The sequence below is a fragment of the Balaenoptera borealis genome, assembly GCF_965194805.1.
Source record: "Balaenoptera borealis genome assembly, chromosome: 4".
NCBI classification, from domain to species: Eukaryota; Metazoa; Chordata; class Mammalia; order Artiodactyla; family Balaenopteridae; genus Balaenoptera; species Balaenoptera borealis.
Window position 1 is genome coordinate 28578566 of NC_138861.1, and position 24869 is coordinate 28603434.

General features: G+C 40.1%; 2 protein-coding genes across 9 annotated transcripts in view; both read right to left on the bottom strand.

The window, feature by feature from the left end:
* DNAJB14 (DnaJ heat shock protein family (Hsp40) member B14) overlaps positions 1-17242 on the bottom strand; it is a 49162-nt gene extending 31920 nt beyond the window's left edge. Inside the window, exons 1-4 of one of the 7 annotated variants that reach the window (XM_082391005.1) lie at positions 15860-15990; positions 14825-15061; positions 499-574; positions 72-243 (exon numbers count right to left, since the gene is read on the bottom strand). In XM_082391005.1, coding sequence (XP_082247131.1) covers positions 72-226 — 155 coding nt within the window. In that variant the 5' untranslated portion in view covers positions 227-243; positions 499-574; positions 14825-15061; positions 15860-15990. Of the gene's footprint in view, positions 1-71; positions 244-498; positions 575-14824; positions 15062-15522; positions 15774-15859 lie in introns of those variants that run through there. The other 6 variants (XM_082391006.1, XM_082391004.1, XM_082391002.1 and 3 more) reach the window with 6 other exon arrangements.
* A 355-nt stretch (positions 17243-17597) lies between these two features.
* Positions 17598-19852, bottom strand: H2AZ1 (H2A.Z variant histone 1). 2 transcript variants are annotated; one of them, XM_082391024.1, is made up of 5 exons: positions 19694-19852; positions 19173-19250; positions 18775-18888; positions 18296-18425; positions 17598-18037 (listed from the first exon to the last, which is right to left on the bottom strand). In XM_082391024.1, exons 1-5 carry the CDS (start codon positions 19694-19696, stop codon positions 17976-17978), a joined length of 387 nt encoding a protein of 128 aa, XP_082247150.1. In that variant the 5' UTR covers positions 19697-19852; the 3' UTR covers positions 17598-17975. The 2 variants fall into 2 exon arrangements, with proteins under 2 accessions (XP_082247150.1, XP_082247151.1); XM_082391025.1 differs by lacking the exon at positions 19173-19250 and having other exon boundaries at positions 19694-19850.
* Between the last annotated feature and the right edge of the window lie 5017 nt (positions 19853-24869).

Consider the following 24869-nt stretch of genomic DNA (forward strand, 5'->3'; position numbering starts at 1 on the left):
TTTTTAGGTGTTATGACACTAAACTTACATTAGTATCAGTTATAATTGACATATAAGTTACTTATTCCTACCTGAGAACTCCATCTACTTGGTCTTTGGTGTAGCCTTTTCCGCTTTCACCACTACCAGAGGAGCTGTCCTTTGTGCACTTAGGCTTGCTTTGATCACCACTACCTGACGGTTTTCGGCAATGAGGGCTATTTCCAGCAGTGCTTCCATTTTTCATAATTATTTCCAATAGTGCTGTGGAAAGATACAGAAAGCATACTATCTCTGTTTACATCAAGGTACAAACACATGGTCTTGAGAAAAAAGTTATAAAGCTGACAAATTGTGTACTTCAGAAAGATACACCATAGGGTCTTTTAAAATAAATAGCAAGCATTCCCTTATGTACTTAGCTGTTGACAGACTACTGATCACCATTTAGAAGTAGAATATTAAGAAGTTTAATGTTAGTAACTCAAAACTACTATCATCCAATAACTTATGACATACTTTTATTTGTCACATCATGGTGAAACTGCAGAATACCAAAGAAAAAGATAGTCCTTAAAGTAGCCAATGAGATTACCTAAAAAGAAACAGAAATTAGACTTCCTATCTATTTCTCAGCAGCAACAATGGCAGCTAAGTGAGTAATATCTTCAAAATACTTAGGGAGAATAACTGTCAACTTGAGTTCTGCACTAATTTTCTGGAAATTACATAAGATTAAAATAAAAACATTTTCAAACAAACAAAAACTGAGAATATTTACCACTGAGGTTTCACTAGAAGATACTTAAAATACATATTTTGAACAAAAGGAAAATGCTTGCAGACAGGCTGAGATGTAAAAGGGAATGGACAGCATGAGGTTCAAATACTGTGGAGCAAACACTGTGGTAATGTGTGAGTAAATCTAAACTGAGTCTATAAAGCAACAGTATATGTCTAGGATCTCCTATAAAATACTGGAGAGGCACAGAAGAGGGGTAGAGAGAATATATGAAATAAGAATGGCCATGTATTCATAATGATTAAAGATGGGAGGGTGGTAGGGATTGACTAAACTATTCCCTCTCCTTTCGGGTATGCTTGAAACTTCCCATAATGAGTTAAAACTAAACATTGAAAAAAAAAATCAACAGAACTAAAAGGAAAAAAACAGAGAAACCCACCTTGACAGTAAAAGACTTTAACACATTTTTAATCCACAACTGACACTGGGTCGATTAAATAATCACTAAGGATACAAATGACATAAACTTCTAATTTATCAAGTTTGATCTAAGAAACATAAAGTAATTATATCCAACAAATGTGAATATTCATTCTTTACAGGCACACAAGGAATGAAAATTGACTACATTATAACTAGACCATAATATTATCCTCTTCAAATCTCAAAGAATTAGTATTACAATATACTACAATCTCTGAGCAAAATGCATTTAAGTGAGAAATCAATTATAAAAATGTAACTAGATCACAAATGGGTTGGAAAGGAGAAGAGTCTAGAAAAACTCATGTATCAAAGAAACAATCATAATAGAAACAAGAAAACAGAATTGAAGAAAAATGAACATACTACATATCAGACTTTGTGGGTCATCAAATGGTGCTGGCACAACTGGACAGCTATATGAAAAACAATGAATCTGGACCCCTTCTTCACACCATACACAAAAATTCGCTCAAAATAGATCACACACCTATATGTAAGAGCTAAAACTATAAAACTCTTAGAAGAAACTATAGGAGTAAATCTTTGTGACTTTGATTTAGTCCAAAATTCTTAGATTTGACAAATTATGTAAAGTGGCAAAAGAAAATACAGAGAAACTGGACCTTATCAAAATTGAAAACTTCTGCCCCTCAAAGAATATCATCAATAAAGTAAAAAGACAATCCACAGAATATGAAAAAATATTTACAAAATCATATATCTGAAAGAGACATATATCTAGAATATATAAAGGATTCTTACAATTCAATAATAAAAGGACCAAAAACTCAATTAAAAATGGGTAAAGGATCTGAATAGACCTTCTCCAAAATATACAAGTGATTAATAAGTACGTGAAAAGTTGCGCAACAATAGCCACTAGGCAAATGAAAATTAAAGCTACGATGAGATACCACTTTACATCCACTAGGATGATTATCATCAACAAGATGGACAATCACAGGTGTTGGCAAGGATATTGAACAACGGGAACCCTTATACATTGCTGGTGGTAATGTAAAATGATATGTCCACTTTGAAAAATCATCTGGTAGTTCTTTAAAAGATTAAACATATAGTTACTATTTGACCCAACAATCCTATCCCTGGGTGTATACCCAAGAGAAATGAAAACATACATGTATACAAAAACTGGTTCACAAATGTTCATAAGAGTATTGCTCATAATAGAAAAAAGTTGAAACAACTGAAATGGCCATCAACTGATAAATGGATAAATAAAATGTGATATGTCCATATAATGGAATATTATTTGACAATTTAAAAAATGAAGTATTGATATATGCTACAACATGGATCAACCTTGAAAACATGCTAAGTGAAAAAAGCCAGTCACAAAAGACCACATATTGTATGATTCCATTTATATGAAATGTATAGAATAGGCAAATCTACAGAGACAGAAAGATCAGTTCTTGCCAAGGGTTACTGGGGAGGGAAGGACAGAATTGGGGAGAAATGAGGAGTCATTGCTAGTGAGTACAAGGTTTCTTTCTGTGATGAAGAAAATGTTCTAAAACTAATTGCTGTAATGGTTGCACAACTCTGTGAACCCACTGAATGGTATACTTTAATTGAATGAATTGTAAGGTATGCGAGTTACATCTCAGTAAAGCTGTTACACATATATTTTTAAAAATCCAGCAGTGTCATTGCCACATGGCTTGTGGGATCTCAGTTCCCTGACAAGGGACTAAACCTGGGCCACAGCAGTGAAACTGCTGAATCCTAACCACTAGACCACCAGGGAACTCCCGATAATTATTTTTAATATTTTACATATGAGAAATTTCTTCCATATCTTTTTCCTAGCTAATGCATTCAAGAGGTCACCAAAGACATAAGATATTCAGTTTTTATAACAATCTAGCTGTAGATGGTACAGAAAGGCTCTTAATTAGACACCAATCTAGTAGTTATTAACAATATAAGAATAACATATAGTTAATTTTTAACTATAGTTTCGTTCACATTTAATGCAATCACATTAACCTTGAGAGCAGAAGCCAGTACGGTCTAGTGGGTAGTGGTTCACAACTTTTTAATACGAAAAATTTTGTGGAAATTCTGGGAAGACAGCAGCTTACATTTTAAATCTTATAAATTAGAGCAATTAGACAGCAAAATCAAAACCTCATGTACAAAATCCCAAAATACAAGGTGGGGACAAGCCACCAATAGTTACAAGATCTATGTGGGTAGTATCATCTGTGCAGGAAAAAGCAGAGGACAGTAACAGGGCGTTTTACCAGTCCACAGAACAGAATAACTGCAAAATAGCCAACAGGGACTCTCTATGAAGCAGAGCAGGCGAAAATGAGAAAAGTGAATAAAAAGGAATGGGTTTTGCTCACTACAATAGCATGTGATTGAAAGGGTTCACAATAAACTCTTAAGGGCATCCAGTCACTACAATTCTCAAAACTAATCAGTCAAAGCTCTCCTCCAGAACAAAGCCACACCAAGGAGAAACTTCTGGGAACAGGATCCAAACTGAAGAGACGAGAGGCAATAGAAAAAAAAGAAAAGCGAAAGTCCAGATAAAGTGGGGAAGGAGAAAGGAGTGAGGAGATCTTATATAGCAAGGTGACATACTTTCAAACATTACACAGAAACTGGAGAAGATCTCTGTGTATTTAGAAAGGCTAACTAACTTCACATAAAAATGAGTAAAAGAAAATGATAGACGTGAAATCTGATACAAAGTTACATTAAAAAAAAAAAAAGAACAGGCTAAATCTCTGAACACAATGAAAGCACACCACAAAGACTTGCCAACAAAATAGGTAAACACTATAACCTACTATTTCAAAACAAGCTGAAAAGACTTTTAAAAATTATTCACAATACAAAAGAACAACATAAATTAGAATTAAAACCCCTAAAATTATCTACCCATGGCTTAGGTGATAAAACTCAGGAGACAATAAAAAAGAAAAGGAAAAATCAATTCAAAAAAGAAGAATTAAACTAGAAGAAACAAAGAGTTACTAAACACAACAGAACTGCTGTGTAAATGAAAGAGAACATAAAAAGGACAATTTTTTAATTAAAACAAATGAAAAAGGCAAAAAATTAGAAAGAAAATGGCAAATATCGAAGATAGTTAAAGAAGATCCAACATACATATAATGAGTCCTGAAGAAGAAAAATAAAGGAAATTAAACCAATATAAAAACAATTGGAGAAAACTTTTCTGATATAAAAATAAAAACATCTGAAACCACATAATGAAAGGGCAAATCATGTACCTAAGAATACTGACCCAGAAAAACCAACATCAAGATATACTCTAGTAAAATTAATTGGGCAACTAGTCAAAAAGATCAAATGGCTTATTCTCTTATAAAGAAAATAAGATTGTCATCAGACTTTGCTCATCAGTAGTACTTGCATAAAACAATAGAAATATATATTTAGATACCCACAGAAAGAAAATTTGAGCCAAGTATCCCTCACTAACTTCAAGCATTAAGACCCACAGCTGAACTGTTTTCAACATTCCAGAACTTAGGGAGCATAGTTCCCACAAGGCCTTCCTAGAAATCTACTAGAGAACAGGCTTTAGGAATCCAAAATTAGACATACAATGACATAAGGACTGATGGTGAACATTAAATGTACAGTGACCTATTGAGTTAAAACTGAACAACAATTAAAAGAGAGCACATAGTATGTAATAATAATATGCTCTGACACTGTAGATAGGTTCAAATATTTTTTAAATGGTAGGCTTCCTCTGTCTTTCCTTTTACTTGTAAAAAATCAGATTATTTGTCTTCTCTTCCTTTCATTTTCATTTGGCAGCTGAAGCCTGGACCAAAGAAACTTATTGGGACCAAGGAAGCACTCATAGCCAAAAGCATGGCTGAGCTTGACAGGCCTGCACCAATGGGATCAAAAATGCAACTCATTACATACAGGGGGAAAAATGAACAAATAAGTAAATTGATAATAACGGGAGCCACATTTCTTACTGTCAGAAAATGGAATTACAGGGGGCTTCCCTAGTGGCACAGTGGTTGGGAGTCCGCCAGCCTATGCAGGGGACGTGGGTTTGAGCCCTGGTCCACAAGGATCCCACATGCCGCGGAGCTGCTAGGCCCACGTGCCACAACTACTGAGCCTGCACTCTGGAGCCTGCGAGCCGCAACTACGGAGCCCGTGCACCACAACTGCTGAAGCCTGTGTGCCTGTAGCCCATGCTCTGCAGCAGGAGAGGCCACTGCAATGAGAAGCCCGCACGCCACAGTGAGCAGTGGCCCTCGCTCGCCGCAGCTGGAGAGGGCCCACATGCAGGAGCGAAGACCCAACACAGCCAAAAATAAATAAATAAAATAAAATTTTTAAAAAACAGAGAAAATGGAATTACAAATATGAAAATGCAGAAGGTTAGAATGAACCCTGTGGACTTCAAACGGAGGTGTGTGAATCTTTGCACAGATTGCAAAATTAATATAGATTAAATTACTACAGGCATGTGTATACCCACAAACATATATAACACACAGATATACATACACATACATACATGCAACATACACACACATACATGCATTCATACATACACATACATGCATTCATACATACATATATTTCTCTTTTTTTTAAGATTTATTTATTTATTATTATTATTATTTTTGGCAGCATTGGGTCTTCGTTGCTGCACGCCGGCTTTCTCTAGTTGTGGCGAGAGGGGGCTACTCTTTGTTGTGGTGCGCAGGCTTGTCATTGCAGTGGCTTCTCTTGTTGCGGAGCACAGGTTCTAGGCGCGTGGGCTCAGTAGTTGTGGCTCACAGGCTCTAGAGTGCAGGCTCAGTAGTTTTGGCGCATGGGCTTAGTTGCTCCACGGCATGTGGGATCTTCCCAGACCAGGGATCAAACCCGTGTCCCCTGCATTGGCAGGCGGATTCTTAACCACTGCGCCACCAGGAAGTCCCCATACATATATTTCTTAGCTCTACCAAGAGGACCTAGAGGCAATGACACACCTGTAGCAATGAGCTTATCAAGTGTCTATATCTTAGTTTCTAAGTACCATTATCCACTAAAAAGAATCAGGACTCCTGGGGAGAGAACTGATTCCCAGGGCAGAGAAAGTAAAAAGTAAGCCTGAAAACTTTTTTGTGCCAGAAAGGAAGTTCAAAGAATGATGAGGACGTGTCAAAAAGACATAGCAGCCAGCTTGAAGGGGCTCCTACTGACTAAATCTGAGGCAATCTGAGCATCAAAATGAATAACGATAATAATGGATTAAATAGGAATCCATGAATCCATACTAATGAATAAAGTTGAGTGCCAACTAATAAACTGAAGAAGAAATAATGGAATAAAAAACCAACATGTGGCAACCATCAGAAATTTATTCTGGAAAGAATCATCAATGGATGCTAAAAGGAGTTGGTCAAAGTCTGCTGTGGAACAGGACATTTACAGTTTCAAAGTATTTTCCCACAAAATATTTATTAATTACAAGAGGGGGGAAAAAAAGTAAGTTTAGAGTGGAGAAACCTGGTAATCACCAACTTCACCAAGTGATCAAAGTTAACTTCACCAGTAAGGACCAAATTGACATAACATGTCTCCTGATAAGTTACACTAAGAACATGGTATGCCTGCCAAAGATTCATATGAGGAAATGTCAGCCAAACCCAAATTGAGGGAAATTCTATAAAATATCTGGTCTGCACTCATGAAAAATGCCAAGATCAAGAAAGAAAATAGAGGGGATGTAAATTGGTACAGCTGCTATGGAGAACAGTATGGAGGTTCCTCAAGAAACTAATAATAGAGCTATCGTATGATCCAGCAATCCCACTCCCACTCTTAGGCATATATCCAGAGAAAAACATGGTTCAAAAGGATACATGCACCCCAATGTTCATTGCAGCACTGTTTACAATAGCCAAGACAAGGAAGCAACCTAAATGTACATCGATAGATGAATGGATAAAGAAGATGTGGTACATATATACAATGGACTATTACTCAGCCATTAAAAAAGAATGAAGTAATGTCATTTGCAGCAACATGGATGGACCTGGAGATTATCATACTAAGTGAAGTCAGACAGAGAAAGACAAATATCATGTGCTATCGCTTACATGCATAATCTAAAAAAGATGATACAAATGAGCTTATTTACAAAACAGAAACAAACTCACAGAGAATGAACTTATGGTTTGGTTACGGGGGGCAGGGGTTAGGGAGGGATGGATTGAGAGTTTGGGACTGACATGTACACACTGCTATATTTAGAACAGATAACCAACAAGGACCTACTGTAGAGCACAGGGAACTCTGCTCAATACTCTGTAATGACCTACATGGGAAAAGAATTCGAGAAAAGAATAGATACACGTATATGTATAACTAAATCACTTTGCTCTACACCTGAAACTAACATAACATTGTTAATTGTTTGATTAAACAAGCAATTGTTAGTCAACTATACTCCAATATAAAATAAAAATTAAAAAAAAGAAAAATGATATCTAGAGAACAAAATATGCCAAATAAATGCAACATATGTCCTTTTTGCTATCAAAAACATAACTGGGAGAACCGGCAGAATTTGAATGAGGTACATGCATTAATTTCATGAATCTGATGGTTATACTGTTGTTATGTAAGAGTGTCCTTGTCTTAAAAAACATACACTGAATTATTTAGGGGTAACAGGACATCATGTCTACAACTTACTCTTAATTGGTTCAGGAAAAAATATAATAAGAACAAATTGTGTATGTGTGTGGGTGGGGGAGAGATAGCAGGGAGAGAGAGGGAAGGCACGATAAAGCAAATGCAGTAAAATTTTATCAAATAGGAAGCCTGAGTGAAATGTACATAGGGAAGTCTACACTATTTTTAAGACTTTTCTATAAGTTTGAAAGTATTTCAGAATTTTAAAAAAGCTAAAATATGGAGGGAAAATAGAGTATATGAAAAGAAAATATAACTGTTTTCAGTAATTTTTATCAGTGAGGTAATATTGGTAATATTACACTGAAACTATTATGTATATGATGTGGCATAAAGCAAATAAATAATCATGACATAGTCTATCATTTGCCATGGACTTGAAAACCAGGATTACTACTGTGGAAGGAAAAAAATAGAAATAGAAGTGAGAAAAGTTTAAACACCCCAAAGTGCTTAACTTGAATTGGACTTACTAGCATAAACTTATTAAGCTGTTTTAGCTTAAAAAAAAAAAAATTCCCTAGTCTGTACACTGAAAAGGCTCAGAAACAATGAACAATCTATTAGCCACAGCATCCTTAGTACCAGATTGTGATACTGAAACACCATTTTCCACTAAAAGAAACCACGGCTTATTGGAGATATGGTTGATTCCAGGTCTAGTATAGGGGATATATAAGAGGAACCTGAAACTTTCTGTTATACCAGAGAAAGGAAACTATTAAAAACTATTGGGAATGTGTCTATAGGACTCAGGAGCTAACCTAAAGGGGTTCTCACTGGCCAAATCTAAAAAATAATATTATCTGCTTTTGGAAAAGGGGAGCCAACTCCTTTTCTGGAAAACTGATAAAAGCAGTCAAGCACTTATCATATCCTGCCTTTCCTATATGAACTGCACCACTGTGTAACCCTAAGACAGATGAGGGGAAAGTGTCTCTTTATAGAAGTGTTTCATCCAATAAAAGAAAAAAGTATTTTTTAAAAATTGTTAAAGCCAGATGTGAAAGTGGTTATATGTGCTTATATTTGCACGTGGCCACAAAGTCCCTATGCATGCTAATTAGAAGTTATCTGTACATTCCCTTTCACTCTTAGCACAAACACATTCTCTCATGGACATCTTCCATGTTAACAGCTAGATGCTAGATATTGCTAAAGCAGGATCATACAGTTGCTTTAAATTTTCAAGTTATTATGATACTGAAAATCTTTCTACAATTTCATGCGTAGGAGCTGTGCTTAACAATGGCCGTGTGTATACATGCACTCACGCCAAGCACTCTTTGGCTCCAGAAGAGTGAAAATTTGGACAAGTTCCATTACCTCTGGGTCTCACTATCCAGTTTTATCATCTTAAAATGGAATCAGCAAGGTTTTCTGGATTAACAATCACTGGAACCAATGCCTGAGAAGGTAATGTGATTCAGTTCAAATACTGCCAGAATTTAGAACACATTGGCCTTTTCTGATTTATTAAATGTCTTAGCTATCATATGAGATCTCAGTTACTACAATAATGTGCAGTATTACAAACATTAGTTGGGCAGATACAGTACTTATAAACCAGATTACATTTACTTTTGGTTTTAAAACTATGCAACCTTATTTTATGTGTTCACTTTCCAGACAAACAGCTTTGCTTGTGGTTTTAATGTAATTTGTACTTACTTTAAGTATACCCCATATTAAGGACCAGTGGAAAAGTAAATATAGTATTAAAAATGGTTATGTGGATAATCCAAAAGTGAAAAACCAAGATCTGTTTTTATTTCATAAGGTTCTGCTGCACACCTGTTATAAATAATGTCCATCACTAACAAAACCTAAAATAAGAACACATGGTTTGAAAAAAGGATTTTTTTCCTTCTTCCTCGCAAACTGGAAATAGCTTTTGTGTGATTATAAAAGTAATGTTGTTCAGCTCATTAAAAAAGACATAACAAAGTGAAGATCACTTATAAATCCCAAGAAAAACAAGAAAAAAAATCACTCAACCATTTTGGTATATTTAACTCTAGTTACTCTAGTTGGCTAGCTGTCTAGCTTTTTATATATTCTGAAACAAAATGAGAATAATCTACATATGACTGTAGCCTACCTTTATTAAATTCATAATTCAATGTATATATCATTTTATAGCAATAAATCTAGGTCCACATCATCTTTATTTTTTAAGACCTTATTCAGAACTATTGCAATAGGGGAGAGAGAGCAGGCTGAACTCTGAATTCATTAAGGCAGCTGGGAATTTGTAGCCAATAAGCAGGGTGAGGTGGGTCAGTGGATGGAAAATTACTGAGGCACATCATCGTTTTTAATAGGTGCATAGTATATGAATGCAATGCAATTTATTTAATCAATTCCCACTGATGGACTCTTTCCAAATTCTTGCTACAGTGACAATCCTTATACATACATTTTTGCACACTTGTCCGATTATGGAAAAACTTCATTTGTGAATATATTACTATGAAAAGGCTTACAGCTATAACTTTTTCATTTATTTATTTAACAAATTGTCTTCATTGATAAGGGAATAAAATTATATAAACAAGTATTATTTCAGAAAATCTAGGCTTTACAGATGCCACAAGTATATGCAAAACACTGTTAGACACCCTAAGAGTAGAAAAGATGATTAACATTAAAATAGTTCCTGACAGCAGAGGAATTTTTAATGTAGGAAAGGAACAACTATATACATAAATAATACAAGGAATAAATGCAAGGCAAGGAGAACTACATGTTAACTAAGAAGGGAATGAGTAATCTCCAAACGGAGATTAATCCTAACTTAAGGTAATTATTTTATGCTTAAATAGGTAACTAAAAAATGACAGAAAAGAGACGAATACTATATTGTTAATTCCAAGGCACTATCCAAATACTTTTGCCATAGTATTCAATAGTAATACATGAAATTCTTATAGCTCTTAATAAAATAACCTTATAATAATCCTGTGAAGACTACAGATAAAACTGCGATCCAGGAAAGGAAAGGGGAATGACAGGAATTAAGCCATTTTTGTGTCCAGCAGATACTTTCTATTTCATTCTTCTAGAATGTAAGCTCCCAGAGGATAAGAACTCTGTCTTACTGTTCACTGACTCCCTAGTTCCTAGAACAGTGCCTGCCACGAAGAAGTATGGATTCAGTAAATATTTGTTGAATAAATATATCCCCATTTTATAGATGAGGAAATCAAGGATCAGAAGGACAGTTATGGATGTAGGGGCACAAAACCATTAAATTAAGGTTCAAACCAAATTCAGTATTCTTTCTTCAACTATAACGTCTGAAATAGTTTGGTTATTAGCTGAAATTTGGAGATCATTTTGTAACACTTGGTGCTATCAAAATAACTGTTCTGAATGTATAATTTACACTTGTCACTAAATTTTGATTAAGTCAGAAACAGAAGAAAACGGAATTGTCTTGAAAGGAATAGGCTGGATAATACTCCAGATGTGAAATGACAGTTTAAAAGCTTTATTTTACCAATTTAAGTGCGACAAAGGGGGACAGAACTTTGAATTTTTTATCAGATTTAAATTTAAAAATAATGCAGCAAAAAAAAAAGAAGAAAAATCTACACACATATGTCTCATCTGAGGGGAAAAATAAAAAGAGGACTATCGGGCTTCCCTGGTGGCACAGTGGTTGGGAATCTGCCTGCTAATGCAGGGGACACGGGTTCGAGCCCTGGTCTGGGACGATCCCACATGCCGCGGAGCAACTGGGCCCGTGAGCCACAACTACTGAGCCTGCGCGTCTGGAGCCTGTGCTCCGCAACAAAAGAGGCCACAATAGTGAGAGGCCCGCGCACCGCGATGAAGAGTAGCCCCCGCTTGCTGCAACTACAGGAAGCCCTAGCACAGAAACGAAGACCCAACATAGTAATCAATCAATCAATAAATAAATCTTAAAAAAAAAAAAAGAGGACTATTTTAATTGCTATTGTGCAGATAGATGCTGCAAATTATACGTGAGTTATCCATTCAATAAAGTAGACACAGGATGGCCTTTTTTGAAGCTGGAGGCTGCCATTTGGTTCAAATTACTACGAAATTCTTGAAAACAATTAAAATGCTTTTCTTTGAAAAAAAAATCTATACTTCAAACTGCCGGCCAATTAGTATGAAACACTAAAGTATTAAAGTACCAATGTAAAGAATTAAAACAGTGAGATTGTATCTCTGTAAAAATCCAAAACATATCAATAATCCAATAAATATACAGTTCAAGAAACTAAAATGCAATTTACTTTTGCATGCTGACATTACTTTTCCAGAATATTTATATGTCCTATGTAGTAGACATACACATATATCAATCCTTTCAAACATAAACCAAACTCACAGTATGAAAATATTTGAAAGCTGTAGAATTCAATTTGCTTAGAAGTCCACTGCAATAAATAAACTGTAAAATAATATTCTCAACTAAATACTTAGAAAGCAACAATGTCCTAGATTCATTTGAAGATGCTTTTCCTCAAGGGAAACTCTTGCCAGTTTTTTAAAGTGGTTTATCAATCAGACTTCTCATCTGGCAAGAATAAAATGTAAAGAGGACAAAAATTCTGGAATTTAGCTAGAACTTAGTCTCACATCTTCTCGTTCACTATATAAAAATAAAGAGAAATCAAAATGCAATGTTTTATTTTGCCTATCTTAGCATGAAAACACATTCATCCAAACTCTGAGTTATAAGGATTTGAGGGTAGTCTAGAATAGGTGAAATTCAGGTATAAAAATTTTAAATTCCATTTTAAACAATAGCTTTAATTCCCTTCTACACTAAATATTTTATCAGGAACTTATACAAATGTTCTAGATCTTTCCCTCCCCTGAATTCTTAAATTATTCCAATAAACATCTTCTGAGAACATTCTATGTAAAATACACGTTAAGTATTTGCACGTGACTTATCTCAGCTAATGTTCACATGGGCCCTTGATGAAATCTTCCTTTTACTCATAACTAAACAAGGCTTGGCAACGTTAAGCAACTCATCCCTGGTTATAAAGCTGTCAGAGGCAAAGTCTGCACCTGAATAAGGCCTTCAGACTACACCACAACTGTAATCAACCACTTTATTTGGTAATCACATATTGCCTTACAATACATTGTACTATTACCTTTCACTGTTATTTTCTTAATTTTCCCTATGTTCATGTCTTTAAGAGCAACGTGTTGTGCTTTGATATCTTACAGTATCTTTAGTATTAGCAGATTGATTCAAGTTGCTTGTATGATAGAATTACAGACTACAAGTTTAAAAATTCTCAAAGCCTCACACTTGTTAAATGGAAATGATACCAAAATAACTGAGTGCTGTTAAATGCCTTCCATGTATTAACTCATTTAATTCTCATAATAGCCCTATGAAATCGGTACCTTATTGTCCCATTTTGCAGACAAAAGTGCTAAAAGCTGGAAAGGTTATCTAACTTGCCCAAGATTAAGGTTACAAGCTAGTTTGGGGCAAGGTTTCAAAAGCAAGGGTATTCTGTCTCGAGTGGTTACACGCTCAATGTTAAAACTGTCCCTCTAAGACTAGACAATGACTAAATGAAATCATGTGTTCATACAGTAGAGAACTTCAAAAAATTTTAACTCTGGGCAATGATTTCTTGGATATGAAACCAAAAGCACAGGCAATAAAAGCAAAAATAGACAAATGGCCCTATATCAAACTTAAAAAACTCCTGTACATCAAAGGAAACAACAGAATGAAAGACAACCTACAAAATGGGAGAAAAAAATCTGCAAATCACATATCTGATAAGGAGTTAATATCTAAAATATATAAAGAACTCCTACAACTCGACAACAAAAAAATAACCTAATTTAAAAATGGGCAAAGGACTTGAATAGATATTTCTCAAAAAATGATATAAAAATGGCCAACAAGCAAATAAAAAGATGCTCAACATCACTAATTGTTAGAGAAATGCAAATCAAAACCACAATGAGATATCACCACACACTTGCCAGGATGGCTACTATCAAAAACCAAAATGCAAACAAACAGAAAATAACAAGTGTTAGTGAGAATGTGGAGAAACTGGAACTCTTGTGCACTGTTGGTAGGAATGTAAAATGGCGTTAACTGCTATGGAAAACAGTATGGCAGTTCCTCAAAAAAAGTGAAAACAGAATTACCAATATGATCCAGCAATCCCATTTCTGGGTATATATCCAAAAGAAGTGAAAGCAGGATCACAAAGAGGTATTTGCACACCCATGTTCATAGCAGCATTATTCACAGTAGCTAAGATATGGAAACTACAATCTATTCATAGATGATGAATGGATACCGAAAATGTGGTGTATATATATGCAATGGAATATTATGCAGCCTTCAAAAAGGAACTCCTGTTATATTTATGCTACAACATGGATGAACTTCATGGACACTATGCTAAGTTAAATAAGCCAGTCAAAAAAGGCAAGTACTATATAATTCCACTTATATAAGTTATCTAAAGTAGCCAAATTTTTAAATGAAATTACAGTGGTGGTTGCCAGGGGCTGGGTGGGTAGGGAAATGGGGAATTGTTTAATTGGCATAGAGTTTTAGTTTTCTAAGACAAAATTTTGGAGATCTGTTGTACCACAGTGTGAAAATGGTTAACACGACTGAACTATACACTTAAAAATGGTTAAGTTGGTAAATTTTGTTGTGTTTTTGCCACATTAAAAAAAAAAAAAAATCACTAACTTTTCTTTCATTTCCCTCTCCTGTCCTCCCTGGTACAGTACTTAACAGCAGTGTAATGAAAAGGATAGAGAAAAGTACAGAATGCAAGGGCTTCAACAATGTAGAAGAAAATTAAGAAAACAACAACAAAATGAAACAGGTCGCCCCACATTCTTACTTACTGATAATTTTCTTCTTAACCTGGAAATATCTTGAACCTCAAGTGAAACAGTATCCTATCGGCCAGACAATGGAGTGTAGTGGTGAAGGGCCTTTTGGAGCTAGACAGCTCAAGTAGTATTATTCTGACTTTGCTACTAATTACTGTCTGACCTTGGGTAAGTTATTTTCATTCATTCATTCATCAAAAAGTCTGCTTCCATATGAGTAAACCTGGTCAAATGAATCCTAGGATTGTTCTGGGAAGTAAATGAAACAATTCATGTAAAACACTAGACACTTTGTAAGCGCTCAATACATGCTGGCTATAATTACTTTACAGCCTAGAAAGCAGGACAAGAACAGGACTTCGACTAAAGGAAGTCCAGTACTCTATTCCTAAACATGTGCCTCATTTGCCGATAATTATGGTGCTATCGAATCGGATACTACTTAGCAAATCATTCCTGACTCTATCATTCTTGTGCTCCTCTCTTCTAAAGAACTGTCTCTCGGAAAAGCAATGTCATCTCAGGTGTTCGAAAACGTCTGCTTTGGCAACAGTGTTTCCTAGCCCAGAGGCGGTGGAACCAGGGACCTGTACATGCACCACCAAGAGTTCCCCGTTCCTCTCACTTCATTAGGGGCCTAGACCTTATTTGGGGGTGAAGATGAGGAGGGAAGGGGCCACACACCCACACACCCAGATATAAAGCCTCACTCTGGTAAGACAGCACCAGACGAAATCTCCTGGAAGAATGACAGCTGGACATTTACGAAAACCGACCGGGGAACCGGCAACTCTCGCCTGCCGGCTGAGAGCCGGCATCTCGCAGGCAAGCTGGCGCGGAGGGAGTCTCGGGCGGTCCACAGCGGGCCTGGCTGGGTCGGTCAGGGCCGGGGCGGGGGTGTGTCGGGGAGGAGCGTCCGGGGGGCCAGGCGGGCGGGGTCGTGAGGCCCGGGGGCCCCGCGGCTCCCAGAGGGGCGATGGTGGGGCGGGGGCGGGCTGCGCGGCGGCCCGGGGACCGGCCGGGGAAGAAGGGGACCGAGGGCCTCACCGCGGGCCGAGGGCAGTGGGTAGAGCTTCTCGGCCTTCTGCAGGAAGCGCTGGGCCTTCTCGCGGTTGCCGGCGTTCAGGGCCTCCCGGGCGATCTCGACACATTTCTCCGCCTCATCCCGGTTCCCCTCCATGGCTTGCGCCTTCTTCCGTTTCCTGCGGGAGCGCAGCGACGAGAGGCGGAAGCCGCCGTCGCTGAGGAGGCGAAGCCGGCCGGGGATGGGGGGGCGTGCGGAGGCGAGCGGGGAGGAGCGCAGGCGACCGCGGCGGAGCGCAGGCGACCGCGGCGGCGGGGCCCCGGCGCGCTGGCGGGCTCGCGGCTCCGCCTCCTCTCGGCGGCCTCCCCGCCCCCCGCGGGCGGCTACGGCTCGAGCCGCATCCCTCCCGGCCCCCGACGGACCTCCCGGGCCCGACCGCCCGAGCCGACTCGGCGGTCCCTGCCTGGCGCGGCCCGGCTCGGGGCCGACCGACTTGGGGGGCGGGGGTGCGGGCGATACCGGGCCGGCTGCCCGCCGGGGGGTTCCGCCGAGGCGGGGACCCGACCGCCCGCAGCGGCAGTGCCGTGCCCCCTGACCTCCCGGGGCGGCCCGCTCGGGCGGCAGCCCGCCTTCCTATAGCGGCCGGGCGACGGGTCGGGGTGGGGACGTCAGTTTTCAGGAAGATTCCCAGGGATCGAAGGCCCCGCCTCTGGCCCCCCAGCCTCGGGAGGATTCCGTCAGGTGAGGACCGCGCTTCCGGCACAGGTGTTCAGGAAGCCCAGGAGAGCTTCGTTTGACCCTCACTCCTGTTTCATTGCCGTATTTCAGCGATACACCATTTTTCCGACCCAGATGCCATTAAACTTAGTACATCCAAGAGGTACAAAGCAAACACTTACATAATTCGTAGCTTGCACTTATTCTGGTGAAAACCACAACCCTAATAAGGCTTCATGACCGAAACAGGGCGGAAATCAGCTCTTTGGGAGCGTATTACCATCACATAAGTAAACTTGTTGGGTTTTTTCCCTTCTCCCATTTTAACATCACCCCTTGGGAAATGCTGTACCATGTCATGTTGGTCTCCTCGGTGAAGGGAAAGGGCCCACCTTTTGCTTGGTAATGCCCTCTTCCAAATTTCAAAAATTAAGAACTGGCCAGAAACCAAGTGTCGAAATGATCCGTACTACAAAATGCTCAGTAGAGATATTGTTAGCCATGCCAGCAAATATGAACTCAGGACTTTCATAGAAATCCTGATTCCCCTCTGTAAAATGGGAATAGCACGTCCCCCAAAGATGTTACCGTGCATTGAACAATTTAATTCAAGTAGGCTTCAAAACAGCCTGCAGCACACAGGAAACACTATTCTCAGTCTAAACTGGAAGTTCCTTCCGTGGAGGTAGCTACATACAGGACTTCCCTACCTGCTCCCCACCTCTCCCACCAAACTCCACCACAGTGCTCTGGCGTAGTGCTGCTGTCACAAACAGCAAACACAGCTAACAAACGGAGATGGTCAAACTTAACCTAGAAAACAGCAACTTGTCCCATGTTCCAGCTCCTGCTGAAGTTTTAAAACCTTTAATAGTTCATTACATAGTAGTCAAAAAATATTATACTTGTGCCTTCTGACTCTGCTGATCTACAGAATTAACAGTTTAATTTCAAGGAAAGAAATGTGCTTAGGTTATTGCTTGATAAGATACCTATTCAAAACAAAGCTGTTCCTATTATAATCAAGCAGATTTTATACACAACTAGTTTGGGATATGACCTTTATTGAGCTTATCCACCAGAGTGGAAATAATGTCTGTACAAAACCAAATGTTTGTTACTATAACTTCTGCATCACAATTAAAATCCAAACAGTTTTTTAAAAACAGTCAACTCAATCAAAACCCACTATTTCAGAATCAATAGCTTCTTTGAAGCCACAGTAACACTTAAATATGGTTAAGACTCGAATGCAGAAATTTGGTTGGTTGGAAAGCTAATTAAACTTCCAACTTGCTCAGATAGAATTACAAAAAGGCAAAATTGTGTTTTTCACAGAGATACAGTCCACTGGAATCACCAACACTGGACAGCTGTTAGAGTACTTAAGAGTCCTGAGATAATAAGGAATCCAGGCATCCTTTAGACAGTCTTCTGTTGTCCTTTCTTCCCAATCAGAGATTTGTGGATGTGTGGAATGACACCTGGAAGAAGGATAAAATAACATAGTACTTTAAAACCAAGATAGTTTAATGTTCAACTTGGAAGACGTCTTTAAATGTGAGACCAAAGTGTGCAGAGTAAAAATTCAGAAATACATACAGATATCAAATTTCATGATGCAACCATACTACAAATCACTGAAACTATACTGTGTCCTCTTCTAGACTGAAAATTACTAGTGGGAATTAAAGCAAAGAATTCTTTTCTCTAAAGAAATTAAAATTTTAGTATTTACATACCACCACCAGCAATTGTAGCCTTGATGAGAGAGTCCAATTCTTCATCTCCACGAATAGCAAGTTGCAAGTGACGAGGGGTAATACGTTTTACCTTCAAGTCTTTTGATGCATTTCCTGCCAATTCAAGTACCTAGAAGACAGAATGTAATCAATCTCCTTCCCGCTTTCCTTATCTTCAAGATCCTGACAAGAATCAAAGCCTCATGAACGTTTATCTACCAAGTGTCATCTCCCCCACTACCTGAATGGCAAAATACGCAAAAGCTATAAAGGGGTCACGCAATTTTATTTCCTAAAGCCGCAAACTCAAGCCCAGTAGGATCCCATCGTGAACACCAGCCCCCTCTAGCGTTGTCAGAAGCTTCTCGACGCGTTTAGAGCCTGGGAGTTTTCTTGCATCACTTTCCTCCTTCCCTCCCGCCGCCTCCCCCCACCCACCCCCCCAATCTTTCCCAGATGATAGGCGTACACCCATTTACCTCTGCGGTGAGGTACTCCAGGATGGCTGCGCTGTACACAGCGGCAGTCGCGCCCACACGTCCATGGCTGGTCGTCCTAGATTTCAGGTGTCGATGAATACGGCCCACCGGGAACTTTATTTTTAGAATACACAAACATAAATGCACAAAGATAGACGAGCCAAAGATGGTAAAATTATACGCGCGCCAAAGCAAGGGGAACGGACGCTGGTGCAGCAACGCGCCCCAGCACCCACACACGTGATCGCCCCCCTCCCTGATATTTATTGTATCGGTAAACCAAGTCGCGACACCATCACCCACGCAAAGACGAAACGCTCATCTAGAGTGGTGATAAACAAGAGAGGAAAAGGAAAGAAAAACGCCACGATTCCCAGACTGCACGAACCACCACTGACCTGCAAACCGGCTCTCTGCGAGCGGGAAACCGCCTTTGTCTTGGCCTTTCCGGAGTCCTTCCCAGCCTTACCGCCAGCCTGCGGCGCGCACACGCCCGCGAGCGAAGAAGGAACGCAGAATATAGGATTACCAGGGCGGCGCGCCCCTCCCCCACCGCGGCGCGGCCCGGGCGCGAGCGCGGCCCCGTTCCCAGCCGGGGTCTTCGGCCCGTCGCGCGCCGCAAGGGCGACCCCGCCCGCCCGACCCGCGCTGCGCGCCCGCCGCGGCCGCGCGCCGCCGTCCACCCGCTCGCCGCCCGCTGGCCCCCAGCGGCGCTGCGCGCGCCACCCAACCGTCGCCGCCCGCCGCGAGATCGGAGGCTGCTCCGCTCGCCGCCGACAAAACACCTCCCCCCGCTCTTCCAAATCCTGTCTCCGCGCGTTCCCAGCCGCTGCCGCTTCAACCCCATCTCCGTTTGTAACGGGTTTTTCTCCCGCCGGCAAAAACCCGCGGAGTCTTCGAGCGCCTCCACCAAGTTTACCATTTCAAATTCTGCTGAAGCTCAAACAAGCAAGGCAGAGAGAGGACTAGTCAAACACCCAGCGAGAACCTGCCGCCTACTCCTTCGTCGCACCGCGATTCAAACTGCGCTGTCTCCCGCCTTCCCCGCGCCCTTTATACTGCAGAATGTTCCCTCATCCGGGAACTCGGATTGCTCATCCCACCAATGGCTGCTACCCGCCCTCGGGACGCGTCCTTGAAGCCTCAGCCAATGAGCAAGCGAAGAAAAGGGCGGAGGGGCGGGCGCTTCGCAGCTCGAGTCGCTATTGGGGCGTGGAGAAGGTGGTGGGGGAGGGCGGAGGGATGGGAACTGGGGAGAAGAAGGGCACGGCGGCGGGAGGGAAGAAACAGAGCGAGCTACGCTGCGGGAGCAAGGGGACCCGCCGGCTGTGGTCACGTGTCTGGGAGGCGGGGCTGAGAGGCTTAGGGGAGGGGCACGCAGTACCGAGCACCGCCCCCCTCCACCCCCCCAACCCCCGTCGCCCGCTCCGCCTTCGTCTCCTAGCCTGGTTCCAGAGACTACGTGAAGTCTCCGCGGGGTCTAGCGCGCGCTCCTTCCCGCCCTGCCCACCCCGCAAGAGCACCTCGCAGGCGGAGACCCGCCAGTCCTCATCATTCTTCCGGTCCCTCCTCCCCGGTCCCCTCTGCATCCCTTCGGATCCTCCGGTCTGACAGGTAGCGCGAACGCGTCCAGTGAGAGGAGCCCCGAGTTCATCGCGAACCACAGCCTTGATAGTGATGCCGCGTTCCTTCCCCCTAGGCGAGTCCCGAGCCACCGACTGATCACGACCCACTGTTGCCACTTCATTTTCAGCTGAATGTCGCTACTCTCCTTTCCTCACGCCTTTTGACTCCCCTACCTCTCCTACCCCACCCCAACGGGATAGTTTCACAGGAAAATCAGTGAAGCAGAGTCACCTCGTTGGTCACAAAAGACGTCTTGGTCTACCCATAGAGGGCCTGGGGTGAGGCGGTAATCTTTTCTTAAATCTTAAGCCGTGTTTTTGTGGAAATTACATGTCAATGGGTTGTACCTATAGCCTGGTGTCTAAAGTTGATTTAGTGAAACCTCAAAGCTATTATGTGTCAACTTGTATGCTAAACAGTTTGCTACATGACAAATGTTCGGTAAATGTCAGTGGGGTAACTCCCAACATGATTCACAGACAGTTACAGATGGTCCGTGTAATCAATTGCAAATGGTGGGCTTAAAATATAGTACTGTACACACACAGTACGATCCTAATGCCAGCTACTTAGTCTTCCAACTAATAGATTAATAACACCTGTATACATGTCCAGCTGCTTGAAGAAAGCAGTGATCTAAATCTTTAATATTTATAGTGTTTAATAGTGTATTACATTTTTAACATATTTCAGTATTTCTGACGTCAAGAAATTTTGAAATACATACTTTTAAATACTGTAGTTGGGGTTTCAATTTGAAAGATTTTATCAAATTAGAGGACCTCTCTATTTCTAGGAGTTAAGTTCCAAGATTCCCAACAATTTGACACGAAGGCTTATTATTTTCTTCCCCTTGCAACTGAGATTTCTTAGGATGTAATTAATCAATAGCAAGAGTTAATCAGCTCTCCCACTGAATTGATATAATGACCTTAAAAGCTATGAAACCTGATGTAATATTTAACCTGAGCTCCACTGAGGCTTCCTGACACATAACTCACAAACCGACATTAATACCTTTTCCAGTTTGGAGACTATATATGTACTCTTTGCTATGAGGCCCAGCTAAAGGAATTCACTGTTGCCTCACTGAATAGTGGTTAAGAGAATGAGCTCAGGAGCAGGTAGACAAGAATTCTGCTCTGCTTCCTTCTCAGTGTGTCATCTTAGTTACTTTTTGGAGCTTCAATTTCCTCTTCTATGAAAAGGGTATGATAACACCTATTTTCAGATGGTTGTTGAAAGATTAAAGGAGAAGGTATGTGATATACGTGCTAATGTGTTTATCACACAGCAAGCCCTCGACGATAACTATGGTATCTTCTACACTGGATGTTGGGGAGGGATGAAATAAAGTATCTTCGATTCCTAAGTCTTTTTCCCTGTCTAGTGCATTGTCGTCCTTTGACGTGAAAGCAGCAAGCCTGAAACCTACCCGAAGTATATGCAACCAACTCATCCAACATCCAAACTAAAATCCAAAATTGGTTTAATACTTTCAATAGTTCTCCACATCCTTTGGAGAATGGGAGAATATCAGTTTCAACACTTTTCACAGCAGTTTTGTGAAGATTTCCTACTCGCTTTGCTGCCCTGGAAACAGCATGGTAAAAATGTGTTAATATTCTTGGTTTCTGTCTCCTCAACTTGGGTTTATACTAATACATGTAATACATGTATATATATAGCCAGAGCTATATAATTCTTTTTGTTCAATGCCATACCCAGTCAGCTACTTAGTAAGTGCTCTCTTGTCATAGGAAACTAATATGAGGTAGATGGCTCCACTGTTATTGACTTTCTCCTTAATAGTCTTTTCCTAACTCAGCCACACTTTCTATGATCAATTATTATCCCCTCTCAAACACTAGTATGAATGTTAACTTCTATTCTTGACTTTTTATGTTGAGAATTTGAGAGATGGTCTCACACTGGGGAATCTCAAATTTCTCAAGTACATCTTACTTTGAACACCTGTTTTTAAGCAAATGCAAACAGACTTCCCAGTTATTTCAAAGGATATCAGCCTACCACTGGTAGTGGTCCCTGGCCTGTTAGGAACTGGGCCGCACAGCAGGAGGTGAGCAGCGGGGGAGCGAGCAAAGCTTCATCTGTATTTATAGCCGCTCCCCATCGCTCGCATTACCGCCTGAGCTCCGTCTCCTGTCAACATTATGTAGAGTTGTATAATTATTTCACTATATATTTGAATGTAATAATAACAGAAAGAAAGTGCACAGTAAATGTAATGCGCTTGAATCATCCCCAAACTACCCCCCCACCCCCCGGTCTGTGGAAAAATTGTCTTCCCAGAACCTGGTCCCTGGTGCCAAAAAGGTTGGGGACCGCTGGCCTAGATAGATAATGGCAGAATTCTTTTGGTTAGATAATCCACATTAGAATCTTGGCATCCACCTAGGGCATCCGGGAAAGAAAGTGCCCTCAAGGACTCACACAGTTGTCAATAACTGAGTCCCACTGCAGTATAATACAAAATATTGAGCTAGAGTGAAAGAACTGGGAATGATTCTGGGCAACCATATGCCCAGCCATATAGCCATGCTAGCTATATGGCCCTGAGTAGGTTGAACTCTAAGCCACAGTTTCTTCATTTTTTATAGAGGGATTCACAGCACTAGATAAGCCAACCTCATAGAATTGTGAAGGCATTTCATGAAGTGTGAGGAATATACTCCATATATTCTAATATGATGTACTAATATTTGTGGCACAAAGGCCATAGTTCTCCCTGAATTCTTCACGTAAGTGTGATTATGTTAAGAGACGCCTATGTGTTTAACTCAGTGTTGATGAAACAAAGACCATGGATTTAAATTCCAAATTTCCCAGTTATACGCTTCCCATGACCACAGATTTCACACACTTAATTTCACTCACAAATACAGGGCATAAATAAAGAGGATCAGCTGAATCTACTCTACCTGATCCATTGCCATTTCAGGGAAAACAATTCAAAAATCATGGGACCCAATATCTCTTTTAATACGCACTAAGTTATTTTTTCTGTATGTTAACAGTCCTCAAAATTTTTGGAAATTTGCTGTTAATTTTAAAATTAAAAAATTGAGGGTCTTTTCTTCTCATATTATCCTTTCATTGTCTATTATTGATCTTTAGGATTTGCTGGGTAGAGAGAGAGAGTCTATGTGTTGATATTGTTTTCCCAAATAATATTTCACCTATATTGGTATTTAATAGCTTATCCCTCCAGCTAAATTGTAAATTCACTTGCATAATAATGTCCCTATCATACGTTTTTAACATAATTTCAAGAAGATTGTTATTGACATTTAACACATTTTTATTATTGTATTGTCTTCTTTGTCTTTATATATGCAACTGAAATGGAATACAATACCATACATCTTAACATATGATATATAATCCCTCCCTAATAAATGAATAGATGTGATATATTCCAGTTTGGTGCTGTCAGCCTGTTAGATAAACTAGAACACAACCATTAAATTGTACGATGTGCCAGGCAACAGGCCAAGCAATAGCAGTTGGGAGATGGGATATATAAGGCTCAGGTTCTTCCCTCCATCTAGCTGAGAGGATTAGACAAGGAAGAAAATTTAAACAATGCTCCAATCGTTAAGACCACATTTCTAAGGCTGTTACAAAATAAGTACCTGATTGGCTGCCAAATCGACAGTTCCTCTAGCTTGAAGGACAGAAAAAACCATGGGCTGAAGTGTTTTGAAGAATTTATGTTTAAATGGACAAGGGGAGAGATTGACTAGAATGGCAGGTTAACGTAAGGAAGGAGCAGTTTGAAGGTAAATGTGGCCGTGATTCCTGGTTATAACCCTGTGTCTATTTTCCCATCTTCCTCAGTACTGGAACTTCAAATTTTTAGTGGGGCACTTGGCCATCAGAATATAAGTACCTTTGGCCATGGAAATAAGTTTTGACCAAAGGGTGTAAGCAGCAATGGTAGGCACAAAAAAGATCTGGAAATTTCCTTAAGAGAGACAAGCCCTTTTCTTTTCCATTTCTTCTTCTCACTGACTGGAATAAAGACAAAGTTGGAAAGCCATTTTGGACCATGAAATAAACTTGGGAATGTAGGCCACATATAAAGGAAATCAGATAGAAGGAGCAAGAGTCTTTGATACTATGGAGTTTCAAACCTGCCCTGGATCTCTTTGAACTTTTACATCTGTTTTGTTTGAGCCACTTTTATTTTGGATTGTCTACCACTTGCTGAACCTGATCTTAGCCATTACAGTAGGTAAACACCCTAAATCTTAAGGAAAGATAGCACGGTTTACCCTGAGGCACTAAGAAACCAATCAATATTTCTGAGAAGGGGTTCCTTGATTTTAGGATACTAATCTCGCATGGGGTACAAGGCAAATGACAAAAGGGAAAATTTTTGTTAGAAGGCTGGTAAAGCTGATGTATGTCATTTAGGTATAAACCCTAAAACCAGTATAACACTG

Excerpts from the sequence above, each read along its gene's own strand:
- H2AZ1 (XM_082391024.1), bottom strand. Across the intron at positions 18,889-19,172 it reads CGCAGAGAGCCGGTTTGCAG|TTCCCGGTGGGCCGTATTCA; the intron begins GTCAGTGGTGGT and ends CTAAAAATAAAG. Across the intron at positions 18,038-18,295 it reads GGCTACAATTGCTGGTGGTG|GTGTCATTCCACACATCCAC; the intron begins GTATGTAAATAC and ends TCCTTCTTCCAG.